General features: G+C 38.3%; 1 protein-coding gene across 1 annotated transcript in view; it reads left to right on the top strand.

The window, feature by feature from the left end:
- The window catches only part of LOC111146093 (arginine and serine rich coiled-coil 1), a 452,933-nt gene extending 443,524 nt beyond the window's left edge, over positions 1-9,409 (top strand). Inside the window, exons 10-11 of the mRNA XM_022501478.1 lie at positions 8,051-8,203; positions 8,864-9,409. Of these exons, the coding sequence (XP_022357186.1) occupies positions 8,051-8,203; positions 8,864-8,956 (246 nt within the window). The 3' untranslated portion in view covers positions 8,957-9,409. The remainder of the gene's footprint in view (positions 1-8,050; positions 8,204-8,863) is intronic.
- The last annotated feature ends 9,976 nt before the right edge of the window (positions 9,410-19,385 follow it).

Genomic DNA, 19,385 nt, shown 5'->3' with positions numbered 1-19,385 from the left:
CAAGTGTCTGCATCGACTTTTTGAATTGACACTGCTAGAGAAAAGTTAGAAGAGAGCTTTAACAATCAGATTATTACCCAAATAGTAACACGTATGTACACTCTTTGCCCAGATGGGTTTCACTTATTCAACTCCAGTAAAAGGAGTTTTGATTGGCATTTTATTTCTGTTGAATATTGCATATATTCTTTCAATTATTATCAGGGCCGCCTTTAGGAGTCTGTTCCTTTAGTCGGAAAAGGCATTCCACTGTAAGATGCATGTATTCTTTAATAACATACATGTAATGAAGGCATGGTATTATTACCACTTATTCAAAAATATTCTGTATCTGTAAATATATTAATGACTGTAAAGTATCCTGCTGACAAATTTATCATAATTCATCTATTTTTTTCTCTGATACAAGATATTTAAGTAGTTGTAACCCTGAAGGTATGACATACATGTTTGTAAATATCCATTCTTATCCCCTTAAGATCAAGTTTTTCAAGATGGAGTTATCTGCTTAAGGTTAATATTATTTGTTTTCACACATGTTCCCAAAGTCATCCTCCACACACATTGTCCCAATACAGATTCTGCCCACAAGTACAAGGAGATGCCTGCTTCTCACACCCTGGTTAACACCAAGTCCTTTTTCCCATTTACTGACCTGATAGATAGCCAGGCGAAAATTGACCTTCTGTTTTCCTATTAGCATTTCTTTTATTGCTAGTGACATGAACATCTTTTCAGTTACCATATACGTTTTAAATCTTCCTGGAGAGGTGACTTGAGCATGTGCTGCGCGCCTGGGTACACAGCACCGGCCAGCCCTGGTTAGCCATGGTCCCTGCCTTCATTTGCCAATTTCATTTGAACTTTCTATAGTGTACACCAACACGACTCCTAAAAAAGGGTGGAACTGTAAAATGGACATCCATAAGTATAGTTGCTCATTTAATACCTTACTCTTGAATATCTTACATATTAAAAGGTCATTCATATGTCCTAAAAGAATTGTAATTTACTTTCCTAATATTTGTTTTCTGAGGTTCACCCTGACTTCCCAGGTCTCACTGGACTCACTGAAGATAAACAGCATTTTCTTTCTGTGGAAATACTTATTCCTCTGTAGTTAATACACCAGGTTTTCCGCTAAACAACTTTTCCCCTTTTGATAGTAATTATTAATAATAAACTTATTTGGGGGTGCCTGGGTGGCTCAGTCAGTTAAGCAGCTGCTTCCAGCTCAAGTCATAATCTCAGTGCCCTGGGATCGAGTCCAGATCTGGCTCCTTGCTCAGCAAGGAGTCTGCTTCTCCTTCTACCCTTCCCCCCACCCCACTCATAATCTCTCTCACACTCTCTCAAATAAATGAAATCTTTTTTAAAAATTATTTTAAAAAATAATAACAAACTTATTTTTATTTTTTTATTTTTTTTTAAAGATTTTATTTATTTATTTGACAGACAGATCACAAGTAGGCAGAGAGGCAGGCAGAGAGAGAGGAAGGGAAGCAGGCTCCCTGCTGAGCAGAGAGCCCGATGCAGGACTCGATCCCAGGACCCTGAGATCATGACCTGAGCCGAAGGCAGCGGCTTAACCCACTGAGCCACCCAGGCGCCCAACAAACTTATTTTTAATTCAATTGTTTTCCCTCCAAGATACTGGCAGCTCTTCCAATAACTAGCAAAACCAGCAATCAACAAGGAAATTGATCAGAAGTGTACCTGATATAGAGGAAAGAGGGTGGAACTTAGGACTCAAGGGGATGTGAGTTTGAATTTTAACTTGCAAACTTCCTGCCATGATTTATGGTCTTTAGCAAGTTTCTCAACCTCTTCAGCCCTCAGTTTCCAAATTCATAAAATAGAACCAATAACACCTACTTTTTGGAGTTGTTGAGGAATAAATATAATGAGTATCAAATATCTAACATGGCTCTTGATCCAATAAATGCTTATTTTTAGATAACATACTCTAGCATCTAAATTGTTTTATATCTATGCACATTCTGTAAACTAAGCATAGTGCTTAAAAACTTCTACTATGGGGCACCTGGGTGGCTCAGTGGGTTAAAGCCTCTGCCTTCGGCTCAGGTCATGGTCCCAGGGTCCTGGGATCGAGCCCTGCATCGGGCTCTCTGCTCGGCGGGGAGCCTGCTTCCCTTCCTCTTTCTGCCTGCCTCTCTGCCTACTTGTGATCTGTCAAATAAATAAATAAAATCTTTAAAAAAAAAAAAAAAACTTCTACTATAGGTTCTCATTCTGTCTTAAGTATCAACACCTTGTCCCATTTACATTTTTTAATCTTCCCCTAGTTTCCATGCTCACCAGTAAGGCAGACCTCTTGTTGAAAAACACAGAAAATCTTTAGATCTGATTTTACCTTTAAAGTCTTTTGAAAGGTATAAATGTAATAATATCTGTATATTTCCATTACAGAATTAATAATGTTTTCACCTCACTGCAGCCACTAGAAAAGTTTTAAAAGATTATTTCCCATAACATCTGAAGGTTATTTATCTTAAGCTAACTGACTAAATCCAAGGGAAAAAGTCTTCTTCCTAAATCTCTAACAAAACCCAGTATAGTTAAATGGCTTTCCATGGGACCAGTATAAAGGAATTTCACCTATATCTCTGAGCAAAGGGACCATCATTATTAATTATTTTAATAATTAGTTTCTGTTTTAGTTTTCATTGCCAAGTTGGAATTTTCTCTTACCTTCAATACAGCTTTTCTTGCACTTCAAGTTCAGATGCCACCATAAGGGATAGGGAAGACTAAGATGAAATAGGGGCCTCCTGGGGCACCTGGGTGGCTCAGTTGGTTAAGCATCTGACTCTTCATTTCAGCTCAGGTCATGATCTCAGGGTCGTGAAATCAAGCCCCACATAGGGCTCCACGCTCATCAGGGAGTCTGAGATTCTCTCTCTTTCCCTCTGCCTCTCCCACCTTGCACAAGCTCTCGTTCTCACTCTCTCTAAAATAAATAAATTCTCTCAGTTTCAAAAGGAACATTCATGAATCTGTGTGAGAGCAACTCATCTACTGTTTCAGCTGTCTTTTAAAAGAGGTGCCCCTTAATAATAATTCACACAAAGAAATAAAATCAATTCTGGAAAGCCTTGAGCTGGCTAGTATGATGGAGAAGCAAAAGCAGCCTAGAAATACTAATGCAGCACTGTGAGCTGAGCCACTTAAAAATGTATTTAATTAAAATATTTTACCAACATCTTTATTTCTTTCCTCTAAAATTAAAACCAAATAAAAATAAATCTTGGGGTAGGGACGCCTGGGTGGCTCAGTTGGTTAAGCCGCTGCCTTCGGCTCGAGTCCCACATTGGGCTCCTTGCTCGGCAGGGAGCCTGCTTCTCTCGCTGCCTTTGCCTGCCTCTCTGCCTGCCTGTGCTCGCTCTCGCTTCTCTCTCTATGACAAATAAATAAATAAAATCTTTAAAAAATAAATAAATAAATAAATAAATAAATAAATAAATCTTGGGGGCGCCTGGGTGGCTCAGTGGGTTAAGCCGCTGCCTTCGGCTCAGGTCATGATCTCAGGGTCCTGGGATCGAGTCCCGTATCGGGCTCTCTGCTCAGCAGGGAGCCTGCTTCCCTTCCTCTCTCTGCCTGCCTCTCTGCCTACTTGTGATCTCTGTCTGTCAAATAAATGAATAAAATCTTTTTTTAAAAAATAAATAAATAAATAAATCTTGGGTTTAGCCGTTGGGAAGCAGTGGTCAAAAACATGAGATGTACGGTCAGACAGATGTGGGTTCAGGTCTGATTCTGCCATTGACTGTGTGTCCTTGAACCACATGAGAACCCCATGGCTCTCTTATCTTAAAAGGAGGTAATAGCCCTGGCAGAAGTTTTTATAAGGATGAGCAAGATACTTTACATGAAACAGTTAGCCAAGTGCCTGACACTCAGGAAATAAAAGCTGTTATTATTCTTTCTCTCCCTGCTTCTGTTCCACCTCTTCCTCTTCCTGAATGCTGAAGGCTGCATTTGGCTATGGCGTTCTTTTTTTTTTTTTTTTCCTTTTTAAGATTTTATTCATTTATTTGACAGACAGAGATCACAGTAGGCAGAGAGGCAGGCAGAGAGAGAGTGGGAGAAGCAGGCTCCCCGCTGAGCAGAGAGCCTGATGCAGGGCTTGATCCCAGGACCCTGGTATCATGACCTCAGCCAAAGGCAGAGGCTTTAACCCACTGAGCCATCCAGGTGCCCCTGGCTATGGCATTCTTAAAAGGAATTGGAGATGCAAAGATTCTCATTTTGGTTGGGTCACAGCTTGTTTTATGTAATTTTTTATGGTTTATAGACCCTAAAATTCTCATTGGAGTCTTGGTGACCTATTGTATTACTAAGCAAATAATTAAAAATTTACTTCACAGCTCACATAGTAGCTTACTGGTTCAGTGTACAGACAGAAGCTTCGGGCCAGTTTGTTTCAACACAGCATTCAGAAACATTAAAACACTAACCAAATGATGTAAAACAATGTTGTAACATAGCCCCACTTTGTTTTTTATATTTAAATAATTTAAAGTGACTGAAATAATAATGGCTGCCATTAATGCTAGACATTTAACATATTTATCTAAAATCCCAGTAACCTTTATTTAAAACTAAGCAAGCTAAGGCTCAACAAATTTTAGAACCCATGGTCAAAGTACTAATAAATGACAAGAAAGAACATTCACACAAAATTGATTCAACCCCAGACCCCATGTTTGTTTTTAGTCATTCGGTGTCTCCCATAATTGTGAACTCAATGCACGTTCCTATTGACGTATAAAGAAAGCATGCATTCACTAATGGGGGAATATGCTAAAAAAAAAAAAGACAGGGGCACCTGGGTGGCTCAGTGGGTTAAAGCCTCTGCCTTCAGCTCAGGTCATGATCCCGGGATCCTGGGATCCTGGGATTGAGCCCCGCATCCGGCTCTCTGCTCGTCAGGGAGCCCGCTTCCTCCTCTCTCTCCGCCTGCCTCTCTGCCTCCTTGTGATCTCTGTCAAATAAATAAATAAAATCTTTAAAAAAAAAAAAAAAAAGAGAGAGAGAGAAAATGGCATTTACCTTAGTGAATGTACAACAGTCTAAAGTATTAGCCATCCAACACTGGACTTTTGTTAGTCACTGCATTTCAAAATGATCAGAAAAGCAGTGATGGGCCAACAGTGAATAAATTTACACTCAACTGTAATATAACACAGAAGGCCAATTTATTAGTTTAGAAAACGATATCCCTTCCAGTTTCTAAAATGTCTGTGTCTGCAATATAAGGTAGCAATTCAGGATGCCCAAGAAGCTGAATTATTTATCAGGAGATTACTTAGCAAAGGGAGGTAAATTATCTTGAGGACCATTTCATCCAGATCATGGGGAGATAGGGGCTATCCCTGATGCATAGCAAAGACTAACTCTCTTGAGGACTAAGTTACTGATGACCCAGGTTTCAATATGTTTCTCTTCTAGACAGCTCTACGTACACTGGCATAAAGTTTGTATCCCTGAAAAAGGCTTCTCTATACTCACAACCCCTTCAACTGATAGTGTTCACCATTGTGAACTCCACTAATTAAGCTAAAGAGCTGTTACCAGAAAGTGGCTATTACCAGCAACATTCTAGACATTGTGTCTCTGTCAACACATATCGATTTAACAGGTTAACTCTCTGCAATCATCTCTCTCTTGTGTGAGTAGATAATCTGATAGCCTCTGCTAGATCATCAGCTTCAGGAACCAAGATGCAGTTTGTTTCCAAACTGCTGTCACAGATAAGCTTATTGCCAGTTATTCAACCCTGAAATGCTTGTAGCTGGCAGATAATCCACCTATGTTCAGAAAGAGGGTAAATAACCTTAAGCAGCAGTGTCTAACTTACTCTTTTTTCCTTGGAAGTCTGTTTTTGAAACAAGTTTTCCAATCCAAACCACCAGGTGGCAGTGCTACTCAAAGCCAGATACTTGATAGTGGCTCTGTTGAGTTTTTTTTATAGTCAAAATTTCTCCAGCAGTTTTCCTCACTTAAAGAAGCAATTGATGATTCTTGTCATATATTTTTTAACTACCCATTTAAATAATAACTTCCATGCTCTGATCCTAATCTCTGAAAACTTTACCTGAAATGTGTATAAGCACTTCTGAAAGAAAATGTTAATATACTGTAGGTAAAAACAGAATGAGATCAGTTCACTGATATAAAAGAATGTTGTACCTCTGCCACCTGAATATGTGTGATCCACATCTTTGACAACAAGAACAACAGCACTCCGCAATTCTTCAAGGTAGTTCGATACTGCCAGTCTAAGCCCCATCAAAGCACAGCTAAGACAGGCAGAATGACATGCTCCTCTATTCTCTGATTGCAGCATAGACTACCAAAAAAATGATGTCTGGACCTCATTAGATTAGCATACTTCCCACCTTTCCCTATTGCAGAGTGTTGGGCTTTACTGATCTACGTCCTTGGTTTTATAAAGGGTCAGTATAATATCACACAGGCCTGTAGACCTTCTCGGCCCAGTATGTTGGAGACGGAAAAGTTTGACACCTGGTGATGGAGGTGGGGGTGGGGGGGAGTACTGGCTTCAAAATACTAGAAGAAAACTGCCAAATATAACGGTTATGTCTTTAAGTATCTATATGTCCCTTGTTAAAATTTGCGATTGTCTTTATTTTGATATCTATTTGTTAGTAATCTGTAGGTTCATTAGCAAAATGTAATCTCCATGTGGTACAGAGAACATACCTATTTTACTCTCCCTTGTGTACCCAGTGCTTAGCAGTTAGTAGCATTCAATAAATACTGAAAACATGGAATCCAGTTCTAAGATAAATCATTCTAAGAAAGGATTAACTAATTCATATAGATTTCATTTTCTAGGTGTTTTTTCCCAGTGACATCTGTTTTACCCTTCACTCAGAGAAGTGGATGTTCAGAAGTAGCTAAATTAAATAAGAAAATGGTGGTTCAAAAACTACACATATAGAACCAGTGGGTGTAGAAAAAAGTTTGAGTGGTGGAATTAATCTCCCAGTCATCTTGGGTTATTTTAACTTCTGATTTCAGTTTCTCATCTAGTCCATTTCATGTTATCCCTGCAGCCTTGCAGCTAGTTAGCCACTTTCCTGGCCTTTTCCTTTCTCAGATAGGGAGGCATGGGATTTAACCCAAGAGAGCGCAACATTGCTGGTGTCTTCCAGGCATCAGCAATGATTTACCAGTCCTCATGTCTGCAGCTCTGAGCCCAGTGCCTGGCCCCTTGTATGGCCCCTGAATGATGGAATATCATTCAGCAATAAAATGGAATGAGGTACTGATACATGCTTCAGCCTTTCATGGGTGAACCTTGAAAGCATGCTCAATGAAAGAAGCCAGTCACAGAAAACAAAACAAACCAGCAACAACAAAAAATTACCTAATGTATGATCTTTTGTGTGAAGTGTCCAGAATAAGCAAATCCATAGTGACAGAAAATAGATGAGTGGTTGCGTAGGGATGGGGAGGCTGGGAGAAATGGGGATTAGCGAGTACTAATGGGTATGGGGTTTTGTGGGAGGAATATGAAAATGTTCTGAAGTTGCTTGTGGTGTTGGTTGCAAAACTCTTGTGGATATGCTGAAGGCTATATGAATTGTGATATGTGAATTATATCTCACTGAGGCTTTTATCTAAAAAGCAAAAACTAAACAAACTTTGAATTTGCTTTTCACCTCTAAAGAGACCAGATGAATGCTGGAGCTTTGTTGCTTGTTTTGACTAATAGAATTTAGATTTATGAAATATGTTTTTCTATAGATAGACTCATACGTCTCAATTTCTCAAGAAAAATATGCTGATTATAAAAAAATGATCAACATTGTCTCCATGTTTTTGTATTTGTGGTCTTGTTTTAAGAATTGTTTCTTATTCACCCAGGGTCTTTTTATGATTAGCAGTATCTCAAAGAGACTAAATGAACAATTACTATTCAAAATAAAAAATATTGTTAAGGGAAATTTTAATTCATCTTGTGATCTAATTAATGAACTATTTCTGTATGATGTTTCAGTCCGTGGAACCTGGTGAGGTGAAGCACACAGCTGTGACATCAGGACCAGCACCAGGAGCTGCTGACCCACCCAGTAGTGAGAAAGAAATAGATCCCAGCAGCATCCCCACGGCCATCAAGTACCAAGATGACAATTCTCTGGCCCATCCAAATGTAAGATCTTTGGATCAGAACAATGTCCACTGAAGTCTAGTTGACTGAAATGAGTTTAAACTGTTGTTATTTTTTGCTGGTGACAAGAAGCCTGTTGGAAGCAATGGATTCATATGTTCCTGTTGGCTAGAAATAGGCAGCTGACCCCTGTCCCTTAGAGCAGTTACATAGATTTGAAGCCAGTATGAGCCAAATCATTTTGTCTGACTTTCAGAAGTATTCTTTCTATGCTTAACAAAAATAAGCAAAAAAAAAAAAAAAAAAAGTTTGGTTGTTTTTTAAATCTAGCATTAAAGATCTAATTCTGCCTGAGCTCTAGTTGGTTCATTGAATTGAGCCTGTCATCGACATATTTTGCTCTCTGCTCTGAAGTCGTGGCATTCCACTGTGTCTCTGAGAGAGTATGTAGGAAGTAAACTTCACAAAATGCACCATAAAATTGTTAACAGACAATGTTGATATTAGTCCTTTTCTCCAGGACTTTCTGAACATTATGAATTCCAAATAGATTATCTTCAGTTGAGAAGTCACCAAAAGTTTAAACAGTATCCAAATCTTGTGCTAAAAGATGTATTCTGTAAAGGTACTTTATGTTGCATAAGGGCAAATCCAAATTATTGGCAAACAGTAACATTTTTCTTTTTCTTTTTCTTATTTCAGTTATTTATTGAGAAAGCTGATGCTGAGGAAAAATGGTTCAAGAGATTAATTGCCCTCCGACAAGAAAGGCTAATGGGTAGTCCTGTGGCCTGAATAATATACATATGGTTAAATTAACAGTAACATTGGAAATTTAGGTTTTTAAATCCCAATATTAACTTTTTACTCTTAAAAAGCAGTTAACTGATAATGTAAAAAGGTACTATTTCATTCATTTCTCGTGTAGGCTTGAATATTTGCTGATTTGAACTTAGCCAAACATTGTGAATATTAAAACTAGTGTAAAATTTAACAGTGCATGAAAATGTCATATTGTTAATAAAAATATCAGTGGTAAAATAAATGATACACAGTAGTATTTGAGTAAAATTGGAAAATATCAAGTCATCATTTAAAGACACAATTTTGATTAATCATGCATATGTAAGAATCAAACTATATGCTATCCATGTGAGATTTCATCTTCCATGTATTATGAAACCATTTTGAGTCTTTTTTTTCACCTTATTATAAAAATTTAGGCAGAATAAAAAGCACTCCAAACAATCTAAGCAGAATGAGCATGTTAATCTTAAAGGAAAAACATATTTTTTAAAACATTTCTTGAAAATTAAATAAATTGAAAATTTATTACTTAGAGATCAGCATTTACTAAGTGTTCCTTTTAAAAATATTAGCAGATCCCGGCTCATTCTTCTAGAACCATATGTTCATACTAGACCTCATCAGTTGACAAAATACCCATGATGGAGAAATCATTTCTGAGGAAACTGGTGAGAGCTCTCACTTCAGTCTTACTTACCCAACTGCTAGTCCCTGCAGAGAAAGCCAGCTAATTGTAATTTTGATAAGGCTATCTGTCATTGTAGAATACCTTTCTCCAGTAGCTGAATGAAAATCAACCATGCTTTCCATACTAAACATGCCAGAGATGAGGATTTCTAGGCCTTGCAAAACTAGTTTTCAACAGCTGACATGAATATTTCCCTTCTATTTTGTTCTGTTGTCTGGTGTCACTCTAATTTGGTCTCGGTTAAGACTGTGCCTCAGAATACAGTATAAACCTGAAAAGTTTGGGGGCGAGGATTACCAATATGCAGGACAGTTTAAAGCCATCTTTGTTGTATTTCTGAAACTACTAAAACTGTAATTCCTATAAAAATTTTAAAAGTAGGGGTGCCTGCATGACTCGGTCAGTTAAGCATCTGCTTTCAACTCAAGTCATGATCCCAAGGTCTTGGGATCCGCGTCCTGTATTAGGCTCCCTGCTCAGCCTCTCCCTCTCTTACTCCCCCTGCTTGTGTCTCCTCTCTCCCTATTAAACAAACAAACAAAAAAAACAAATAAATAGATCTTTTAAAAAATAAATAAAGGGCGCCTGGGTGGCTCAGTTGGTTAAGCGTCTGCCTTCAGCTCAGGTCATGATCCTGGAGTCCCACATCAGGCTCCCTGCTCAGTGGGGAGCCTGCTTCTCCCTTTGCCCCTCCCGTCTCATGCTCTCTCTCTCTCTTTCTCTCTCCCAAATAAATAAATAAAATCTTTAAATAAATAAACAGATTTTTAAAATATAAAGATCCCAGTTGCAAAAGGTATGGAAAATAAGCTGATGATAAAATACTTGTTTTCATATAAACATGGTTCACGTTCTAAGTAGGTGCTAGTGGTCTTTTCTTCTCTTTTCTCTTCTTTTTTTAGCTGTAAGTGAAAGTGCCCAGCATAAACTCAGGTTCATGTGATCTTTAGTAAAGATACATACATTTTTAGTGACTAAAGGAGGGATTACAGTTTTTGAAATATTTTGTAGTTCATTCCTTGCATAACTTGTAAACGGTAAAAGGACTCTCACTCCTTTGGAAAGTATATTTTACAAGAATATGGGTTGTCATTTGGTCCACTAGTTTATTCTTCAGTGAACTTGGACTAGGCATTTTTTTCCAGTATGCCTAACGCTCCTTACTTATAACTAGTGAAAATATTGTGATCTGTGTTAATTATATTTAACACCAGTGTTCCTTTATGGCAAGTAGCCCAAACACAGAAGTTTAAATTACAGTTGATTTGTATTTTAAAGCTAAATTTTTCAAGACATGGAGAATCAAGTTGTTTTTTAATTCACTAAACTTTAGTCCCTGCAGGAACTCAATGACTATTCCCCTCCTTCCTGATTTCCAGTATGATTCATTTTAATGTATCATTAACTTCATTTACCTACATTCCTGTTGAAGACTACACTATTACCACATAAGCCAAAACAAATTTAATGAGAAAGGCTTCAGAGAACACTATCAAATATATCACCATACTCAACTAGGTGATGCATCCTGGCCTTCTTTAATATCCTAATGTAATGAGTCTATAAAACACAACAATCCCTTTCATGTCACTTGAGTAATGATAACAATTTGGACTTACATGAGACCTTGGTGTTTATTGAGACATTGATTTCATACAGAATGATGAGTGCTCATAATATAAGTTGGGTTTTCATTTCTGACTACATTCTTAGGGAAAATGGAATAAGAGCATCACGTCATTCCCCTACTTCACTTTAGCATCCTCACCGATAAAATGAGTGGACCTGCCTTCTTTGATTTTTCGGCAACATAACATAAAAGAATGCCCTTCATAGAAAAAGTTTTCTGTGTATGCCAAAATAACATTTTAGCATGCTAGCCAGCTTAAGGAAATATGGAACAGATAGTTGCATGGGTAATGGTGCGAAAAGCTGTACCCCAACATTGGTGTACTCCTTATGTATGCGCTTGAAATGCCGTGGTCGGTGGACTCTATCCCAGCTTTGTCCCCAGCTCTCCCTGATCTCCCTCCCTGCCAAGAACACAGGAAACCCTATTTGCTCTGCAGTTAATGACCTATACCATCTACTTACTTGAGGGATCTCAGGTTTTCTTTAGTCAAATTTACCCACTTATTCATTAATCTTTTTTTTCAATACCTATTTGTCCTGGGCACCATATGTGCAGTTGAGTACACACAGGTGAGTCTAGTGGGGATCGTGCCTCCAAAAGGTTTAGTTATCAAGCTCAGACATGAATATGACACAAGAAATATAATACTTAGTGGCAGAGCAGAAAACACGGTGGCAGTGAAAAAAGAAATTATTCCAAGTTAGAAAATTAAAGAAGTCTTCATGAAAGAAATCACAACTGATGAAGACTTGAAGAAAGATGGCTCTGGAGCCACAAGGACTCCCAGCCAGCCATCCACCTCCATCTTCCTAATAGTTGCCCTGGAAGGTTGGGAACTATCTAACCCATGGAAGTTCTAACCCAGGGAAGAATCCCTCTTGCAAAAGACCTAGGTGGCCCTGCCTCTCAATTTTATGAAAAATCCAGGCAAAATTTGAGGTTTCTGGTTACTCTTCGGCTTTCTCTGACCATTTCTACCTTTCAGTGGAGAATTGGATAAATAAGCCAAGCCTTCATTTGGCCACTGGTATCAACAGTCTTGTATCACTACCAAGATGACATGAGCCGAGACATGCAAAGAAAACTGAAAGGAGACTTCCAGTACCTCTGAGAGCATCATGTCTGGCAGTAAGGCCTTGCACAGCCATGTGGATCCCTCTGCGTTCCCCCAATACGCTTTGTTTTTCCACTGTGTACTGTTATAGAAAGCATTATTTGGAACTAAAAGATAGAGTCTTGTCTGGTTAGATCCTACCCCAAATTTTCCTTTCATTTGGGGATCCAGTGAAAATCTTTAAGTGTACAAATAAGATAGTAATAAAAGCTGGAAACGGAACAAGACAGGTGACATTTTTGGTCACTGAACTATGGATAAATTGATCTGGAATTCTTGTACCCATGTTACTCCTTCCCCCATTTCCCTATCCCCAAATTCCTTTTGAGTATTACAGAAGGAATTTTATTTATTTAAGAATTATTTCTTCTAGAGAGAGCAGTGGAGAGAGGGAGAGAGAGTCTTAAGCAGACTTTGTGCTGAGCATGAAGACCCTGAGATCACGACCCTGAGCCAGAACCAAGAGTCGGATGCTTAACCAACTGTGCCACCCAGGTGCCCTGACAGAAGGAATTTTAAACAAGCTCTTGGCCATTACTCAATTGACATAGTACTCGAATTATTTAGACAGTGTTTAAATGCCATCCTTTAAATGTAAGCTTAACTCCTTGGAACTCCATTCTGGAATAATGAAAAAGCACATCATCTTCATAAGAAAATACTTGAGTCTTTACCACAGAACAGGAGTAAAAATAAAGGTAAGAAAGAACATTTTGTGAATTCTCTAATCATTTTCATCTTTTATTACGGGGGTGGACATTGGTCAATATATTTAACTGGTGGGTTTTTCTAAATCAAAACACTCTTATCCCTATTTCCAAGTTATTTTTGGCTATCATTGTACACCCAGGATCTAGCCCATTCCTGACACAAAGAAAGCTCTCAATAAATATTTTCCAGTGAAAGAAGAATGAATTTGCCCGTGTCAAATGAGCCATCTATTTAACAGTCTGGTTATTTAAATTAAGCTATTTGGAGCCAGCACAAAAAATAAGTAGGTGTCTATGTGTATACCAAAAGAACTGACAGTACAGTCTCAAGGAAATGCTTGCACACCTGTGTTCATAATGGCATTGTTCACAATAGCCAGAACATGGAAGCAACCCCAAGTGTCCATGGATGGATGAATGGAGAAGCAAAATGTGGCGTATGCACAAAATGGAATATTATTCAGCCTTAAAGAGGAAGAAAATTCTAAGCAAAATAAGTCAGTCAAGGAAAGACAAATACCATATGGTCTCATTCATATGTGGAATTTAAGAAACAGAACAAATGAGCAAAGATTAAAAGAAGAGAAAGAGACAAACCAAGAAACAGACTCTTAACTATAGAAAACAATCTGATGGTTATCAGAGGGGAAAGAGTGAGGGGATGGGGATTAAGGAATGTACATGTGATAAGCACCAGCTGATATATGGAATTGCTGAATCACTATATTGTACACTTGAAACTAATATAACACTGTATGTTAACTAAAAAAGGAGGAAGGAAATTCTGCAATACACTACAACTTGGATGAACCTTGAGGACATTAAGTGAAGTAACCCAATCACAAAAAGACACAAACTGTTATGATTCCACTTATATGAGTTACTCAGATTAGTTAAAATCATAAAGACAGAAGGCATAACCATAGTTGCCCAGGCTGGGGGAGGGGGAAATGGGGGGTTACTGTTTAAGGGGTAAAGAGTTTCAGTTTCATAAGGTGAAAAGAGTTATGGGGATGGATGGTGGTGATGGTTTCACAATACTGTGAATCTATTTAAGAACCCTGAACTGTAGATATTAAAATGGCTAAGATGGTAATTGCTATGTGTATTTTGCCACAATAAAAGAAAATCTATCCTAAGTAAATGTCATGGGTAAGTACAGAGTACATAGTGCCTTTCTGTTGTAATTGGGGCTACAACAGTGGGATGGAGTTAAAGCAAGGATCTTACTATTTCTACACTAGACCAGACTTTCTAGTGTAATTTTTTTATTGCTGAAATAATATTTCAAGTGATGTGGATGTGGTCATTCAGGGTCCACTGCTGGCTCCTATGATTGCTGTCCTTGGGAGCTATAGGCCAGTGTTCAAGAAGTAAAGGCTACCAATATAGTAATACACCACTGTAAACTCAACAGTGTACCACTTTATTTTTAGATCTTGAGAAGGAATGGCAAAATGATCCTGTGACAACTCAGGATGATGAACTGAACTGACCCTCTTTTAGCATCTCGTAACTTGAGACTTGGGCTGAAATCCTACAGTGTAAGAAATGTAATAGAGTGCAGACTCCCTTCCTAATCTTTTTAAAAATGAGCTGCCAAAATCCCATGTCTTACGTAAAGTCTGTAACTACAGTCTACCTGCGAATGACACAAGAATTATGTCCTAAAATTAAAATGGAATTGAAAGCATAAATAATTGAGAAATAAATATTTTCCAAATACCACCCCAATGGATGAATGACTGACTACTGTTAAAGATTCACAGGTTTGTTTAAACAAATTCTGTAATTGGATTATTTATTTAGCACCATTGTAGCTTTTCTCTCCTCTCTTTCTGCTGTAGTACATCTAATTGGCCTGGAGAAGATAACGCATAACTAATTGATTAATAGTTTGTAAAAATACTCTTTGCAAAATGCTGTGTATTTGAATCCCCTGCACTCTCAGTATGTGAGGTGAAAATGGAAGGTCATCCAAAATGATCATCGCCCATAAATACAGTTTTCTCCAAGTTTAAAATATTTCATTAAAATTTGTGGACCTACATAGAGCATAATCAGCATCCTAAGTCCCATGTTACTTAACAGCTGTTCCACCAGAAACGCTTCCAGGCAAATAACCTATTCACATTAAGTGTTCCTACAATCACGCTTGTGTGGCAGAGGTCATGTGGGCTGCTTTCAGAAAAAGATGCTATGAGGCTTTTAACTTCCCTTCTCTATCATTAATAAGAGAATAACGGATGTGTTAGCATTCACCATAGCCTAGAAAATACCAGAGACTCCGTTTTTACTTGTTGTCCTAAACTTGAAATTCCAATTTCTAAGTATTCTCATCTTGCTATAATAACTGTGCAATGTAATTCCCAAGAGACATTGTTTGATTAATTTCTAAATCCGTTTGAAAGGCATTTAAACAGACCTTAAAGAGCTTTGTAAAAGTTATAAAAATATACTTATTCTCTTGTTTTTTGAAAAGATAGCTTAAAATTCTCACAATCTATGAGAAAAATCTCTGTTCTGTTGCCAGCAAAGACAGCATAGCATTAAAATGTATTTTTACTTTGGAAGTTAAAAAATCAATCTAATGTTTAATGTCACTGGAAGATTTGAATATTGGACTCTAGTTCAAAAGCAGAATGTATATATTAAATGTGAATGGCCACTACTTTATTAAACTAATTCTGTTTCTAAGTACTTCAAAGTGTACTCAATCTTCATATATGTTTTCTATAAATTATATAAATTTAAATATGCCAGCTAGCAAATGGTCACATCTAATTTATCAAATGTGCTCATTTGCTAGCCTTGTATCAATACAAGCAACATCAGCCTGATAAAAGAATAACATAACGAAAATTATATCAAGAATTAGCATTTTTCTTAAGTGGTATCTTCAACATTTTTGTGACTTGAGATTTTCTTTCATTAATTTTTTTTAAAACAGGAAAGTCAAGTCATCCATAAGCAACCAATTTTTGTTACACTGCTACTCTCTCTCCCTGCCAAGTGACCATTGTTAACAGTCCTTCCCAGCCCTGCCCTATGTTTAAACAAATACATCTCTGTAGAGATAGTGACATATGGGCTGTCTTTTCAGACCATGGAAACAGATTGGTCTGCAGTTAACTTTTTCCCTTGATATTATGCCTTGGATAACTTTCTGAAGCCATACATCTGTGTGCCTCATTCTTTCTGAATGGCTGCGTAGATTTCCTAAAAGTGAAACTGCTAAGCCATAGGGTATGTACCTTTTGTATTTATACTATAATAGCAACGGTAAATAAACTTTCAAATTAGATGATTTTATGCAAATTAAGATTGTTATCGCTCTCTTCTTCAAATCATTTAAGAACTAAAAACTCACGGGGCACCTGGGTGGCTCTGTGGCTTAAAGCCTCTGCCTTCAGCTCAGGTCATGATCCCAGGGTCCTGGGATCGAGCCCTGCATGGGCTTTCTGCTCAGCGGGGAGCCTGCTTCCTCCTCTCTGTCTCTCTCTCTCTCTGCCTGCCTTTCTGCCTACTTTTGATCTCTGTCTGTCAAATAAATAAAGTCTTTAAATAAAAGAATTAAAAAGTCACTCTATAATTAGGATACATTTTATGCAGCTAATAATCTCCATATTCCCCCTAAAATCATTGGCCACAATGCTCCTGGAGGCAGACCTTAATAGACTGCAGTGCCTGGTTTCCCTTGCCCTCCAGCCTTTGGCTGGGTTCAGCCAATAGGAGGCACCGGCAGCAAGTCAAAGGAAGGAGCAGAGAGAATTGGGTATCTGTACCTTTGCTGGGCCCTGTTTCAATTGTGGCTGCTTTCCTAAGGTCACAGCTCTAGGAGGCCAGCCCCCTTCCCAAGGGTGCATCTCTCACCATGTTCTAGTAACAGCTCCTTCCTCCTGCCCCTTCAGACCTGGGGGCTGGAAGAGTTTCCTATAGCTTCTACTCCCTGATTGGGGCCCGTAACCCTGCCCATATCCCTGTTAATACCTTCATTAAACACTTTTGTGTATGTCCTCTGTTTCCTACTGAGACCAAAGCTAATAAAATTATCTTCAAGGGCAGTGTATCAATTAGCATTAATTAAGTATATCTGTTCCATGACAATAGCATAACAACAATAGAAACAACAAACAATGACTTAAAGAGGAAAAATGTTTCTCTCTCAAAGAAAAGACATTTAAAGGTAGTTACGATGGATTCATATGTCAGAGACTTGGGCTCTTGGGTCGATGGCTTCCACCACGCCTCAGGCTGACTGAGGCCGTAGCTAGCATTCTCACATTCCACATGCCCACATTCCAGGTGGCAGAAAGGATGTCCTCCCTGTCTTTTTTTTCATTTTTTTATTAACATATAATGTATTATTTGCCCCAGGGGTACAGGTCTGTGAATCATCAGGCTTACACGTTTCAGAGCACTCACCATATCACATACCATCCCCAATGGCCATAACCCAACCATTCTGTCCCTACCCCCCTACCCCCAACAATCCTCAGTTTGTTTTGTGAGATTAAGAGTCTTTTATGGTTTGTTTCCTCCCTGCAAGTTTATATCATACCAACTGAAACTTAATCAAATGACTGCTCTCCTGTTGCAAAGAAGATTGAGAAATGAAGTATTGAATTGTTTTAGCTCGTCAGAGCCGAAAATACCCTGATAATTATGAATCAATCGTAATAAAATATTTCCTTTAAAAATACAGTAAAATCCTGAAACAGACTTAACTATAGAGAAGAAATTGATGGTTACCAGAGGGGAGGTGGGTAGGGGTATGGGTGAAAAAGGTGATGGGGATTAAGGAGTGTCCTTGCCATGATAAGCACTGAGTAATATATGGAATTATTGAATCACTATATTGTACACCCACAACTAATACAACACTGTATGTTAACTATACTGGAATTAAAATTAAAACGTAATTAAAAATAAAGATATAGCTAGCAAAATCCCAAAGAAATCCAGCTACATAGCCCATCTACTCATTCAAATTTTCATTAATTCAGAAAACGATTTCGAGGAATACTGCTTGGAAGCACGTTCCCTTTCCCAGACCTCCAAAGACGACTAGACACCCTTTTCATATAAACAGTAATAGTTTATATGTAAACATTTCAAACACCGCATGAGTGGCATTTAGGCCCTAAGAATTCCTAATCACTGTTGTTGTTTAGCTTTATTTCAGGCTAATACTAATCAGTTAAGAGTAGTTCTCTAAGCCTGAATGTATCCCCTTTAAAGAAATGTGGCACGCATGTTTCAGCCTGACTTTATGTCGCACAGGTGTGATCTCTCGGGTGAGGATCCCAGGGAAAGGAGGCACCAAATCATCAATTTAAGTCAGGTGCGTACCCACCTGCTTTTACACTTAAGGAGTTTCCATGTCTTTATTCTACTTTTTCTCCTTTAAAGACCCTTTCATTCACCTTACATTGTAATCACATGGAAAATGCAGAATTCAATTCTAATTCTGTATTTATTTTTTTTTTAAATGTTATTTATTTATTTGACAGAGAGAGATCACAAGTAGACGGAGAGGCAGGCAGAGAGAGAGAGGGAAGCAGGCTTCCCGCCGAGCAGAGAGCCCGATGTGGGACTCGATCCCAGGACCCCGAGATCACGACCTGAGCCGAAGGCAGCGGCTTAACCCACTGAGCCATCCAGGCACCCCTAATTCTGTATTTAGCAAGCAACCTTTGATCAATGGTTTCTGTCTTCACCAGCAGGGTCTTGTCAACAAGTATTTTAATTTGCCAGAGATTGAATTAACCAGGTGCATGATTGCATGTGAGTGAACCAATAAATTTGAATTTTTTAGCCTGCTCTTACTCCTGAGAAGCCAAGAGAAATGAGGTAAGGCAAATGAGAGGTGAATTGTTGTTAGAAGAAATGATTGGTGTTTCTGTTAGAAGAAATGATTGAAAAGAGGTCTCCTAATGCTTGTATCAAGGTAGCAGATCAGCTAGAAATTAGGGGCAGAAGCCCCAACTAGTGGTAGAGGTACATTTGCCTGGAGCATGCCCTTGCTTATATTTCTGGGAACCAAGGAAGCCAGCAGAAGGGGATAGGGTCCAATAAGAGAGAGAGAGATGAGAAGCGCAAATCCAACATGCAAGCCAGAGATAGCAGTAGGTAGTAGCGTATTTCTTATACGCTGTGATAGCTTTAAAACATGTCTACAAATTCTTTGATACTTTTCCCATGGAGAGGTGGGAGTGTAGGTCCCCTTCCTTGAATCTGGGTCAGTCTCAGTAATTTGCCTTTAACCAAAA

The sequence above is a fragment of the Enhydra lutris genome, unplaced genomic scaffold, assembly GCF_002288905.1.
Source record: "Enhydra lutris kenyoni isolate GAN:26980312 unplaced genomic scaffold, ASM228890v2 scaffoldscaffold2, whole genome shotgun sequence".
Classification (NCBI taxonomy): Eukaryota; Metazoa; Chordata; class Mammalia; order Carnivora; family Mustelidae; genus Enhydra; species Enhydra lutris.
This window is presented reverse-complemented; position numbering and strand designations above follow the sequence as displayed.